Source organism: Pongo abelii, chromosome 23 (genome assembly GCF_028885655.2).
Source record: "Pongo abelii isolate AG06213 chromosome 23, NHGRI_mPonAbe1-v2.0_pri, whole genome shotgun sequence".
Taxonomy (NCBI): Eukaryota; Metazoa; Chordata; class Mammalia; order Primates; family Hominidae; genus Pongo; species Pongo abelii.
In genome coordinates, this window is record NC_085929.1 from 35,088,894 (window position 1) to 35,103,487 (window position 14,594).

At 41.0% G+C, this 14,594-nt stretch overlaps 1 protein-coding gene across 3 annotated transcripts in view; it reads right to left on the reverse strand.

Annotated features, from left to right (window-relative positions):
- The window catches only part of TTC28 (tetratricopeptide repeat domain 28), a 741,686-nt gene extending 727,794 nt beyond the window's left edge, over positions 1 to 13,892 (reverse strand). For 2 of the 3 annotated variants that reach the window (XM_063723011.1, XM_024239653.3), the window contains exon 1: positions 13,645 to 13,868. In XM_063723011.1, coding sequence (XP_063579081.1) covers positions 13,645 to 13,746 — 102 coding nt within the window. In that variant the 5' untranslated portion in view covers positions 13,747 to 13,868. Of the gene's footprint in view, positions 1 to 13,644 lie in introns of all 3 variants that reach the window. The other variant, XM_054543701.2, reaches the window with a different exon arrangement.
- Positions 13,893 to 14,594: the final 702 nt, after the last annotated feature.

The following is a 14,594-nucleotide window of genomic DNA, read 5'->3' on the forward strand; positions in this document are numbered from 1 at the left end:
CCGGTTCAAGCGATTATCCTACCTCAGCTTCCCAAGTAGCTGGGATTACAAGCGCATCACCACACCCAGCTAATTTTTGTATTTTTAGAAGAGATAGGGTCTCACCATGTTGGCAAAGCTGGTCTCGAACTCCTGACCTCAGGTGATCCACATGCCTCGGCCTCCCAAAGTTCTGGGATTACAGGCATGAGCCACCGCACCTGGCCTAAAAAATATATTTTAGAGACTGGGTCTCACACTATGTCACCCAGGCTGGTCTTGAACTCCTGACCTCAAGCAATCCTCCTACTTCAGCCTCCCAAACAGCTGAAATACAGAAAAGAACAACCATGCCTGGCTCAGTTTTGTAACTTTCAATACATAAAGAAATTACACTGCTCACATTGTAATTAACTTCATCTTTTCATTAAATTAATAGATAATAAAATTTGATAATAAACTTAATGTCAAATACTGCTTGTTCAGTATTATAGAGACAAATTCCAGAATGGTGTAAATAATAAAATTTGATAATAAACTTAATGTCAAATACTGCTTGATCAGTATTATAGAGACAAATTCCAGAATGGTGTGCCAACATAACCTTAAACCTCACAATAAAAACTAGGTTTTAACAATATCCGCAGGGAAATTATGTTATTTTCTGGCAACAAGTCTAGCATTTAGTAGCAAAAGGTAGTTATAATTGATCACTATTTGCTTAGTGATCATACAAACCAAAGACAGTCTAATGCAAATGGTTAAGAACAGATTCCAGAGCCAGGCTGCTAAATTAGAATCCAGGGCAACTCAGTTTCCTAGCTGGATAGTATTGATAAAGTTACTTAACCTCTCTGTACTGCACTTGTCTCACATGTAAGATGGGGATAATAGTGCCTACTTCATAAAGTTGTGAGAATTAAATTAGTTAATATATGTAAAGTATTTAAACAGTACCAACACAGAGTATGCACAATATAAATGCTAGTCTAGCTATAATAATCTCAAACACCTATACTTACAGAAGGAAGAGTGCTTCCACACAAATACTCTATAATTTATATGGTTCTTCCAAATAAGTCTAATGAAAATTTTATTTTTCATAAAATATATTTGGAATTTGTGGCCAATTTCTTGAACAATTATTATAAATGGTTTTCATAAATCTTTGTGAATATTAGGAAGCAATGGATTCAACAAAAGCATTATGTGACAGTGGAGCAATATTCGAAAATCCTGTTGCTACACAAGCCAAAAATGACATGGAGACAACTCAAAACAAAAATATTACACATAGAACAGAAGCAACTGTACAGTATCAGGAAATGCAATACACTTTTTCTAGTGATAAGAAACTTCCACCGGGTGCGGTGGCTCACACCTGTAATCCCAGTACTTTGGGAGGCTGAGGCAGGCTGCTCGAGGTCAGGAGATCGAGACCATCCTGGCTAACACAGTGAAACCCCATCTCTACTAAAAATACAAAAAATTAGCCAGGCATGGTGGCGAGCGCCTGTAGTCCCAGCTACTCAGAAGGCTGAGATAGGAGAATGGCGTGAACCCAGGAGGCAGAGATTGCAGTGAGCCGAGATAGTGCCGCTGCACTCCAGCCTGGGAGACAGAGCGAAACTCCGTCTCAAAAAAAAAAAAAAAAAAAAAAGAAATACAAAGAAACTTCACATGGGGCCACATGTCTAATAAAGGTGACTGAATCCCAAAATTATATTGGTAACATGGAAATTCCTGATAGGGGAAGAATATTCCCAGAAGTGTGACCAGTTAGGGCCAAAATAAAAGGTACAATTTACCCAATTATTATACCTAAGTACCTGGCTTTATTGAATATATGTTCCTCAATATCAAATTGTACTAAAAATCAGGAAACTAAGCTCCTAGTAGAGAACTGGTCAAAGGGAAGATCTTTGTGGAGTCAACAGTTTCCTCTGTCCTACAATTTGGCAAAATAATCTCATAAGCACAAGAATGTTAATATGCTTGCATTAAAAATGTTAAGTTACTTATAATCCAATTTAAATGTAAGTTCAGATACCTTAACATGTTCACATTACTTTTTTTAATTCACAAAAACGTTCTTATCTATCTTTATTTTAAGATGTTTTCCACATACATGCTTAGTGAATTTTCTTTTAGGAGATGTAAGAGAGTCTACAAATCTTTATTCTACTATTTCCCAAAATATACCCAATTACTGGCAAAAATGTTAATAATTATTAAACTGATGAGAAAATATAAAGGTTTATTACTGAATTAAATACGTTTTTCCATATGCTTGAATTTTTTATACACACAGTATATACTCTATTATATATATACACAGAATACAACTCTATCAGTATTGAACTTAGTTTGTCATTCCATAAAATGGCCATAGATGGCCAGATCAAGTAATCCTACTCATTTTACCCTGTATTACTGAAAATAAAAATGAGAGGGGGGAGGCAAATAAAGACTTTAATATCTTTAATGATGTTTTTTAAGGGTTAGACTTTCATTTTCTGACATTTTTCTACACCTCTAATGAAATACATTTCACATATCGTAAAACTTACCCATTTAAAGAATCCAGTTCAGTGTCTTTTGGTGATTTATTCAGAGTTTTGCCACCATTACCACAATCTAATTTTAGAATAGTCTCATCACCCCATACCCATCAGCAGTCATTCCCTCTTCCTCCCCACCCAACGTTCGTGACAAACACTTATCTTCTTTCCCTCTCTATGCATTTGTCTATGCTTAACTATTTCACATAAATAGAATCATTACAATATGTGATCTCTTGTGACTGGTTTCTTCCACTTAGAATGTTTTCAAGGTTCATCCATGTTGTATCATGCATCAGTACTTTTTCCTTTTATGGCAGAATAATACTCCACTGGAAAAAATACATTTTGTTTATCCAGTCAACAGTTAGTTGCACTTGTGGCTGTTTTCACTTTTTGGCTTTTATAAATAATATAGCAATGAACATTCATGTACAAGTTTTTGTGTGAACAATTGTTTTGATGTCTTTAGGATATATATATACACACATATATACACAGGTACATATATATACACACATATATACACAGGTACATATATATACACACATATATACACAGGTACATATATACACACATATATACACAGGTACATATACACACACACATATATATACACAGGTACATATACACACACACATATATATACACAGGTACATATACACACACACATATATATACACAGGTATATATATACACACACACACATATATATACACAGGTATATATATACACACACACACATATATATACACAGGTATATATATACACACACACACATATATATACACAGGTATATATATACACACACACACATATATATACACAGGTATATATATACACACACACACATATATATACACAGGTATATATATACACACACACACATATATATACACAGGTATATATATACACACACACACATATATATACACAGGTATATATATACACACACACACATATATATACACAGGTATATATATACACACACACACATATATATACACAGGTATATATATACACACACACACATATATATACACAGGTATATATATACACACACACACATATATATACACAGGTATATATATACACACACACACATATATATACACAGGTATATATATACACACACACACATATATATACACAGGTATATATATACACACACACACATATATATACACAGGTATATATATACACACACACACATATATATACACAGGTATATATATACACACACACACATATATATACACAGGTATATATATACACACACACACATATATATACACAGGTATATATATACACACACACACATATATATACACAGGTATATATATACACACACACACATATATATACACAGGTATATATATACACACACACACATATATATACACAGGTATATATATACACACACACACATATATATACACAGGTATATATATACACACACACACATATATATACACAGGTATATATATACACACACACACACATATACACAGGTATATATATATACACACACACACATATACACAGGTATATATATATACACACACACACATATACACACAGGTATATATATATACACACACACACATATACACACAGGTATATATATATACACACACACACATATACACAGGTATATATATATACACACACACACATATACACACAGGTATATATATATACACACACACACATATACACACAGGTATATATATATACACACACACACATATATACACAGGTATATATATACACACACACACATATATACACAGGTATATATATACACACACACACATATATATACACAGGTATATATATACACACACACACATATATATACACAGGTATATATATACACACACATATATATACACAGGTATATATATACACACACACACATATATATACACAGGTATATATATACACACACACACATATATATACACAGGTATATATATACACACACACACATATATATACACAGGTATATATATACACACACACACATATATATACACAGGTATATATATACACACACACACATATATATACACAGGTATATATATACACACACACACACATATATATACACAGGTATATATACACACACACACATATATATACACAGGTATATATATACACACACACACATATATATACACAGGTATATATATACACACACACACATATATACACAGGTGTATATATACACACACACACATATATACACAGGTGTATATATACACACACACACATATATACACAGGTGTATATATACACACACACATATATATACACAGGTGTATATATACACACACACATATATATACACAGGTGTATATATACACACACACATATATACACAGGTGTATATATACACACACACATATATACACAGGTGTATATATACACACACACATATATATACACAGGTGTATATATACACACACACATATATATACACAGGTGTATATATACACACACACATATATACAGGTGTATATATACACACACACATATATATACAGGTGTATATATACACACACACATATATATACGGGTGTATATATATACACACATATATATATACGGGTGTATATATATACACACATATATATACGGGTATATATATATACATATATATACAGGTGTATATATATATATACAGGTGTATATATACAGGTATATATATATATATATACACCACCTCAACCAGCCTGTTTATTTTTAAATTGGGTTGTCCTTTTATCATTGCATAGTAAGTTATTCATATATTCTGAATAATAAGTCCTTTAACAAATATATATTTGCAAATATTTTCTTCCTTGGCCAGGCGCGGCAGCTTATGCCTGTAATCCCAGCAATTTGGGAGGCCGAGGCAGGTGGATCACGAGGTCAGGAGATTGAGACCATCGTGTCTAACACAGTGAATCCCCACCTCTACTAAAAATACAAAAAATTAACCAGGCATGGTAGTGGGCACCTGTAGTCCCAGCTACTCAGGACACTGAGGCAGGAGAATGGCATGAATCCAGTAGGCGGAGCTTGCAATGAGCCAAGATCGTGCCACTGCACTCCAGCCTGGGTGACAGAACAAGACTCCATATCAAAAAAAAAAAAATTTTTTTCTTCCATTATGTGGGTTTTGTTCTCACTTTTTTTTTTGAGACAGAGTCTTGCTTTGTCGCCCAGGCTGGAATGCAGTGGCCCAATCTCAGCTCATTGCAACCTCCACCTCCCAGGTTCACGTGATTCTCCTGCCTCAGCCACCCAAGTAACTGGGATTACAGGCGCCTGCCACCATGCCTAGCTAATTTTTGTATTTTTAGTAGAGACAGGGTTTCACCAGGATGCCCAGGCTGGTCTCGAACCCCTGACCCCAAGTCATCTGCCCACCTCAGCCTCCCAAAGTGCTGGGATTACAGGTATGAGCCACTGCACCTGGACAAAATAAGGCTTTTATCAGAAAATTAAAATAGAAATAAACCCTTTACAACTAAAACTAAAATACTCTTTTTTTTTTTTTTTTTTTTTGAGACAGAGTCTCACTCTGTCACCCAGGCTGGAGTGCAGTGGTGTGATCTCAGCTCACTGCAACATCCGTCTCCTGAGTTCAAGTGATTCTCCTTCCTCAGCCTCCCAAGTAGATGGGACTATAGGCTAATTTTTTGGGTTGTTTTGTTTTGAGACGGAGTCTTACTCTCTCGCCCAGGCTGGAGTGGATTGCAGTGGGGCCATCTCGGCTCACTGCAAGCTCCGCCTCCCGCGTTCAAGCAGTTCTCTGCCTCAGCCTCTGGAGTAGCTGGGATTACAGGCGCCCGCCACCATGCCCAGCTAATTTTTGTATTTTTAGTAGAGACAGGGTTTCATCATATTGGCCAGGCTGGTCTTGAACTCCTGACCTCGTGATCCACCCACCTCGGCCTCCCAAAGTGCTGGGATTACAGGCATGAGCCACCGCGCCCAGCCAATTTTTTGTATTTTTATTAGAGACGGGCTTTCACCCTGTTGGTCAGACTGGTCTCAATCTCCTAACCTCATGATCCACCCGCCTCGGCCTCCTAAAGTGCTGGGATTACAGGCATCACCACCACGCCCAGCCTAAAATATTTATTACTAAAAATCAATAATATTTTCTTGCTGTTGAGAAAGAGAAAGCAACAATAATGTCCTTCTACTCTTTAACTACCAGGAATTATTTTGCCAGACACCAAAAGTAGTATTTGGAGAACTGAAGAGGTAATAATAGTAACTGGAGAGTAGAACAGAAAAAGAGGGCAAGTAGGTGTTGTAGTATGGCTGTAATTGGCCTCATTGTGACCACTACAGAAAAAACCCTTTTACATCATAGCTATACTGCCCCTAGGCAAGGATGTGAAGAACATACCTTATTTTACAAGATTAATAGCGTAAAACTAACATATAGTAATCTGGAATGTGATTTTTTGAGATCCCACTTGATAAATAATTGATTGTAATGAGGATGTGGTTTTATTTTGTGGATAAAGAGTAGGATTGCTAAGAAATAGCAAATAGTCTAAGCACAACAAACCTGACTTTGTGTTGTGGTTTTGCAGGAGTTAAAAAAAGAAGTTGGCCCGGGCACGGTGGCTCACGCCTGTAATCCCAGCACTTTGGGAGGCTGAGGCGGGCGGATCACGAGGTCAGGAGATCGAGACCATCCTGGCCAACATGGTGAAACCCCATCTCTACTAAAAATACAAAAATTAGCTAGACTTGGTGGCAGGCACCTGTAGTCCCAGCTACTCGGGAAACTGAGGCAGAAGAATGGCGTGAACCCAGGAGGCGGAGCTTGCAGTGAGCCGAGATCGCGCCACTGCACTCCAGCCTGGGCGACAGAGACTCAGTCTCAAAAAAAAAAAGTTAACTGTGAATGTTAAATAAGAGAATGCATTATTATTGCATGTAGTTTCCCCCCTTACCTGGTACATACTTGGCATTTCCATGCCATAGTGGAAGTCAAAAATCACCATGATATTGTTTCAACATACTATGGACGTAGTTCAGAAAATGTTAGGACAAATTTGATATCAACATTCTTTGCACTCACAGAATTGCATAAAGAGTATCACTTTGGTAAAGATGAAAATTACTAAGATTACTGTCCTCTAATGTCAATCATCATAAAATGAATATCAAATTAGCATTGATACTCATATTTTGCTAAAACATGCCTATAGAAAACTGATTAGTGTTTGTTTTTGGAAAACTATAGATAATACAGTGTGAATATACAAGAAACATGAGATGTTCCAAGCATCATATTTGTATCATACTATGTCTCTAGTTTCTCTTCTTAGAAAATAACAATGCATCCAGCTGCTGAAGAGACACCAAAATAAATGTTCTACGAAGTTTAAGTTCAAACATCAGGCTTCCCTCTAACAGTTTTAAAAATAGCAATAATTTAAAGGAAGAAAGATTGTAACCATGAAATTTAATGAAAAAACATTGTTTCTGCTTTCAGGAAAAAAAGTAGTGAAAAAACAGCACACAAAACAAGAATCGTAGAGTAAAAATAAAGAGCTTTCAATTATACTTTTATTATTTTTAATATTTAAAATTCACTGTCAAATGTTCTATATAGCAACCTTGATTTCACATGCATTTGCAATACAACTACGTGGTATGAGAGACTTGTCTTCTTCAGTGGTTCCTCAAGCACTCACAGGGATTTCTTGGGTCGTAGAAAGGTGATGGGGACAGGAAGAGGCTTGGGGTTTCTGTTTGTGGTTTTTTCTTTGCGGTTTTTTTTTTTTTTTTTTTTTTTTTGGTCTGTGGTTTTGGAGTTTTTGTTTTTCTTGGTTTTTGATTGGGTTTGTCTGTTTTTTGTTTTGTGGCTCACTTTTAACTGGAATTAATTAGCAGAAGAAGATAAACAACAAATATCAAATCCCTACAACAGGCAAGGCATTGTTCTAAATATATACCTACATCCTCTTTTATTTAACAATTCTTTGGAATGGATATTACTATGCAATTATACATATGAGAACCATAAGATGCATAAGAGTTAAGACCTGTTGGCTGGAGCAGTGGCTCATGCCTGTAATTCCAGCACTTTGGGAGGTCGAGGCGGGTGGATCACTTGAGGTCAGGAGTTCAAGACCAGCCTGGCCAACACAGTGAAACCATGTCTCTACCAAAAATACAAAATCAGCTGGGCATAGTGGTGCACATCTGTAATCCCAACTACTCGGGAGGCTGAGGCAGGAGGATCGCTTGAACCCAGGAGGCAGAGGTTACGGTGAGCCAAGATCACACCACTGCACTCCAGCCTGGGCGATGATGGCGAGACTCTGTCTCCAAAAAAAAAAAAAAAAAAATTGGTAAAACATGATCATTGTAAAAATCCCAGCTGTCTTTTTTACAGAAATTGATAAGCTGATCCTAAAATCCATTTGGAAATATAAGGGACCCAAAATAGCCAGTCTTGAAAAAGAACAAAGTTAAAGGACTTACACTTAATTTCAAAACCTATTACCAAGCTACAGTAATGAAACAGTGTAGTACTGGCATAAAGACAGAAAGAAATACAGATCAAGAGAACAGAACTTAGAGTTCAGAAATAAATCCTTATATATGTTCAAGTGATTCTCAAAAAAGATGTGAAGACCATCAATAAAGGAAAGGACACTCTTTTCAATATATAGTGCTGGGATAACTTTTTGTATCCATATACAAAATAATAAATTTAGACCACATACCACACACACCTCACACCACACACAAAAATTAAATCAAAATGGATCAACAATCTAAATATAAGGGCTAAAAGCATACAACTCTTAGAAGAAAACATAGGGGTAAATCATAGGGCTAAATCTTCATGACCTTAGATTTGGCAATGGCTTCTTAGACATGAAACCAAAATCATGAGCAACAAAGAAAAAACAGATAAGCTAGACTTCCTCAAAATTAAAAACTTTTTTGGCATCAGAGGACATTATCAAAAGAGTAAACCGGGTGTGGTGGCTCACACCAGTAATCCTAGCACTTTGGGAGGCAGAGGCTGGTGGACCACTTGAGCCCAGGAGTTCCAGACCAGCCTGGGCAACACGGCAAAACCCCACCTCTACAAAAAATACAAAAATTAGCCATGCCTGTAGTCCTACCTGCTCAGGAGGCTGAGGTGGGAGGATCAACTGAGCCCAGGGAGGTCCAGGCTGCAGTGAGCAGTGATCCCACCACTGCACTCCAGCCTGGGAGACAGAGTGAAACCCTGTCTCACACACACACACACACACACACACACACACACACACACAGAAAAAAAACGTAGAAAGAGGCATGAGCCTCTTTTATAGGTGCAGTGGCTCACATCTGTAATCCCAACACTTTCTGGGAGGCTGAGGTGAGAGGATCTCTTGAGGCCAGGAGTTCAAGATCAGCCTGGGCAACATAGGGAGACCCCTTATCTATAAAAAATTTTTAAATATTTGCCAGGTGTGGTGGCACGTGCCTGTAGTCTTAAACAATTATCATATGACCCAGATAGTCTATTCCTTAGGGATATACCCAAGGGAAATGAAAATGTACATCCACACTAAAATTTGTACACAAATGTTCATAGCAGCATTATTCATAATGGCCAAAAATTGGAAAAAAAAACTCACGTGCCTATCAACAGAGGAACTGATAAAATATGGTATATCCATTCAAAAGATTACTCAGCATTAAAAAAGAATGAAGTGCTGATATATGCTACAGCATGGATAAACCTTGAAAACACTGTGCCACGTGAAATAAGTCAATCACAAAAGACCATATGTAGTAAGATTTCATTCTGTGAAACCTCCAGAAGAGCTAAACTCAGAGACAGAAAGTAGGCTAGTTATTGCCAGGGACTAGGGGAAAAGGGAATAAGGATGACTGCTAATGGGTATAGGATTTCTTGTGGACTGATGAAAATGGTCTGAAAGTATCCAGATACCTGTCTTGTTTGTGCGACTCTGTGAACATATTATAAACCACAAAATTCTGCACTCAAGGGGTTGATTTCATGATAGGTGAATTTATCTCATTTATCTTTATCTCAATAAAGCTTTTTAAAGACACTTTAAAAAGACTTATCTGTATAAGCTACAAAAATAACACACTGAGAGACTAAAATGCCTAATTTTTCCATTTTTCTTCTTCAGCGCAATCTCAAGTCCAAAAGTCTTTCCTTCCTATATATGCATATTTTGTCCAGTGAAACAAGAAACTCTATTTTTTTATTAGAAATAAAAAAAAAAAAAGCCAGGTGTGGTGGCTCACAGTTGTGCTTCCAGCTACTCAGAAGGCTGAGGCAGAAGGATCACTTGAGGTCAAGACTGGGAGTTCAAGACTAGCTGAGGCAACATAGCTAGATCCCGTCTTTAAAAATATTTTTTAGACCAGGCGCGGTGGCTCACGCCTATAATCCCAGCACTTGGGAGCTCGAGGAGGGCGGATCATTTGATATCAGGAGTTCAAAACCAGCCTGGACAACATGGTGAAATCCCGTCTCTACTAAAAATACAAAAATTAGCCGGGTGTGGTGGTGGGCACCTGTATTCCCAGCTACTTGGAAGGCTAAGGCAGGAGAACTGCTTGAGCCAGGAGGGTGGAGGCTGCAGTGAAGCCAAGATCATGCCACTGTACTCCAGCCTGGGTGACAGAGCAAGACTCCATCTCAGGAAAAAAAATATATATATATATACACATATATATATATTTTTAAAGTTAAAACCCTACTGAAATGAAACCAATAAAATAAAATTCAACTTAATTAAAAAATAGTTCCTGAAATATTAATTTTCAAACAATTCTATTTTAGCTTTGACTCTGAACAAAATATAAACCTCAATTTCAAAATATCACAAAGATTGGCTGGGGGCAGTGGCTCACGCCTGTAATTCCAGCACTTTGGGAGGACGAGGCAGGTGGATCACTAGAGGCCAGGAGTTCCAGAACAGCCTGGCCAACATAGGGAAACCCAGTCTCTACTAAAATAATACAACAAAAATTAGCCGGGTCTAGTAACCCCAGCTACTCAAGAGGCTGAGGCATTAGAATCACTGCAATCTGGAAGGTGGAGGTTGCAGTGAGGGGAGATCATGCCACAGCACTCCAACCTGGGCGACAGACTGAGACTGTCTCAAAAAATAAAAATAAGGCCAGGTGCCGCAGCTCACGCCTGTAATCCCAGCACTTTGGGAGGCCAAGGTGGGCAGATCACTTGAGGTCAAGGAGTTTGGGACCAGCCTGGGCAACACAGTGAAACCTCCTCTCTACTAAAAATACATAAATTAGCTGGGCATGGTGGCACACACTTGTAATGCCAGCTACACCAGAGGCTGAGGCAGGGGAATCGCTTGAATTCGGGAGGTGGAGGTTGCAGTGACCTGAGATTGTGCTACTGCACTCCAGCCTGGAAGACAAAGTGAGACTCCGTCTCAAAAAAAAAGAAAATTTAAATTTTAAATTTTAAAAAATCACAGACTACAAATACTCAGGTTTAAGCAAATTCCCACCTTTCTTGAATTAACAGTAATTCATATTTGCTTTGTCAAAAATGTAGATATTTACCTGCCCCAATGGAATGAAATCCTAAAAGCCTAGTGTTCCCAAATGATGAAGAAAAAGAAACATGCATATTTTAATTTAGAATTTTGATTCAGAACTAATTTTAACCTAGCTGGAGTATACATAATCATTTATGTATTTATTTACTTATTTAAGAGACTGGGTTTCGCTGTGTTATCCAGGCTGGAATGCAGAGGCACAACCTTGGCTCACTGCAACTTGTACTTCCTGAGCTCAAGCGATCCTCCCACCTCAGCCTCCAGAGTAGCTGAGACTGCAAGTGCACGCTACCACACCCAGCTAATTTTTGTGGAGACAAGTCTTGCTATGTTTCCCACACTGGTCTCTTAACTCCTTGGCTCACTACAGCCTCAAGCCCCTGGGCTCAAGCAATCTGCCTCCCAAAGTGCTGAGATTACAGGAGTGAGCCACCGCACCCGGCCTAGTGGATAGTGTATACTAAGCAACATGTACCCTGCTTTTGCCTAGAACATACTGAAAACATGGCATTAAAAACAATCACAAAGTTGGGAGCTGAGAAAAATCATATACTGTAAAACAAATCTGAGATATTAATCTCAAGAAGCTCCTGAAAATGTCTCAAGAACTCCTATGCTGCACTCTCCCTAATAATTTAGACTTTCTACAGATATTTTCTGATCATCTACAGTGTGCCAGGCACCATGCCAGGTACCAAGATGCCATGGTGAGGTATACACAAAACCGGCTCCTGCTTGCAGGAAGCCTACTCTCTAAAACAGTGCTTGCCAAGCTCGCCTGATCACAACTTCGGAGCTTGTTTAAGTTCAAAATCGGCTTCCCTGCTTTGGTGAGCCACAGTCCGTGGCATTTTTATCAGGTGCTCCCAATGATTCCTACGCTCTAACGGGTTTGGGAGGCAAGGGTGGGGGTAAGCTCGAGAGCCCAGAGACATCCCGTTCAGCGGGAGCCCTACCTCTAAAGTCCATGTCGCTCAGCATCCTTCCCCCTGACTAGTGGCCCAAACACAGCACGAAACTGAGGTGGGTGGAACGCTTTCCAAAACAGCGCTCTGTGATGAGCCACCGACAGACTTGCTCGCCTCCGGGGACGAAGAGCTCACTCCTCACAAACCCCACCCGGGAAAGGTAGCACCTGAGCCTCCCCGGCTGCGCCGACACCTGTCTCCCCGCGGGTGCCGCCTACCGCTCCGGTGGACTCCAGTCCCCAGGTTCCGCCCCACGGGGGCTGAGCGTAAGGGGGAGGCGCCGCGCGCATTAGGCGCCGACTGAATACCGACCCCCTCCCCCCGCGGTGTGCGCAAGCCTCACACACCCACACACACTCGCGGAAACTGAGGCAGGCAGGCGGCGGACCAGGTCCCGCCGCCTGACGGCTCGCGGCTGGGATCGAACCCGGACTGCGAGACGCCTTCCGCCTCGCAGGCGCTCCTCAGCCGCTGAGGCCCGGCCCGGCTCCCACCGCCGGAGTTTCACAAAGAAAGTCTCCCGGCCCGAGCCCCTCACGCACTCACCGGCGCCGACGCCGGCGGCGACTCGGGCTCCCGCCGCCTTCGGCTCCTTGCGGGGGTCGGCCCTTGGGTCGACTCGGGCGCCGGCGGCGGCGACTGCTCCATCCCCACGGGGCCCGGGCCGCGTCCGCCTCGAGCTAACGGTCCCGCCAGCTAGGCGCGCGCGCCGGTTCCGCGCGCCATGTTCCCGCCGTGCTGCGCGCCGCCGCGGCGCCCCTCGCTGCCCCACAACCCCGCTCGCGCCCCCGCGGGCCCACACACGCACCGCGCACGCGCGCGTTCGCCGCGCCCCCTCCCCGCGCGCCCCGCCTCGCGCCCTCTGGAGCCGGCCGCTGTTCCCAGTGTCTCGCCCACCCCCGCCGGGCCCGTCGGACTCGGCGGGTGAGCGCGCCGTTCCCGGCTCCGCACCGCCGCCTGCCTCTCTGCAGACCACCCCGGACCCGACCCCTTGGCCATTTCCCCACACTGCCGCTTTCGCTTCCCCCACGACGCGGGGCCTGGGACGAGGGTCCGGGCCAAGAGGAACTTCCCCGCAAGAAGTGCCGAGCTAAGGACGCTACTAAGGGGGCGGGATCGCCATCGTGGAGGTGTGCAAGCACGTGCCTGCATCGCGGAGACAGCCAGACTCAACGGAGAAGCTGAGTTCAAGTCCCACATATCCACTAACCCTTGCGTGTTAGGGTCAGGGCTTCGGGACTTGTTTCTCCTAAATTTTTTTTTTTTTTTTTTTTTTTTGAGACGGAGTCTTGGTCTGTCACCCAGGCTGGAGTGCTGTGGCGCTATCTCCGCTCACTGCAAGCTCCGCCTCCCGGGTTCACGCCATTCTGCCTCAGCCTCCCGAGTAGCCGAGTAGCCGGGACTACAGGCGCCCGCCACCACGCCCGGCTGATTTTTGTATTTTTAGTAGAAATGGGGTTTCACCGTGTTAGCCAGGATGGTCTCCATCTCCTGAC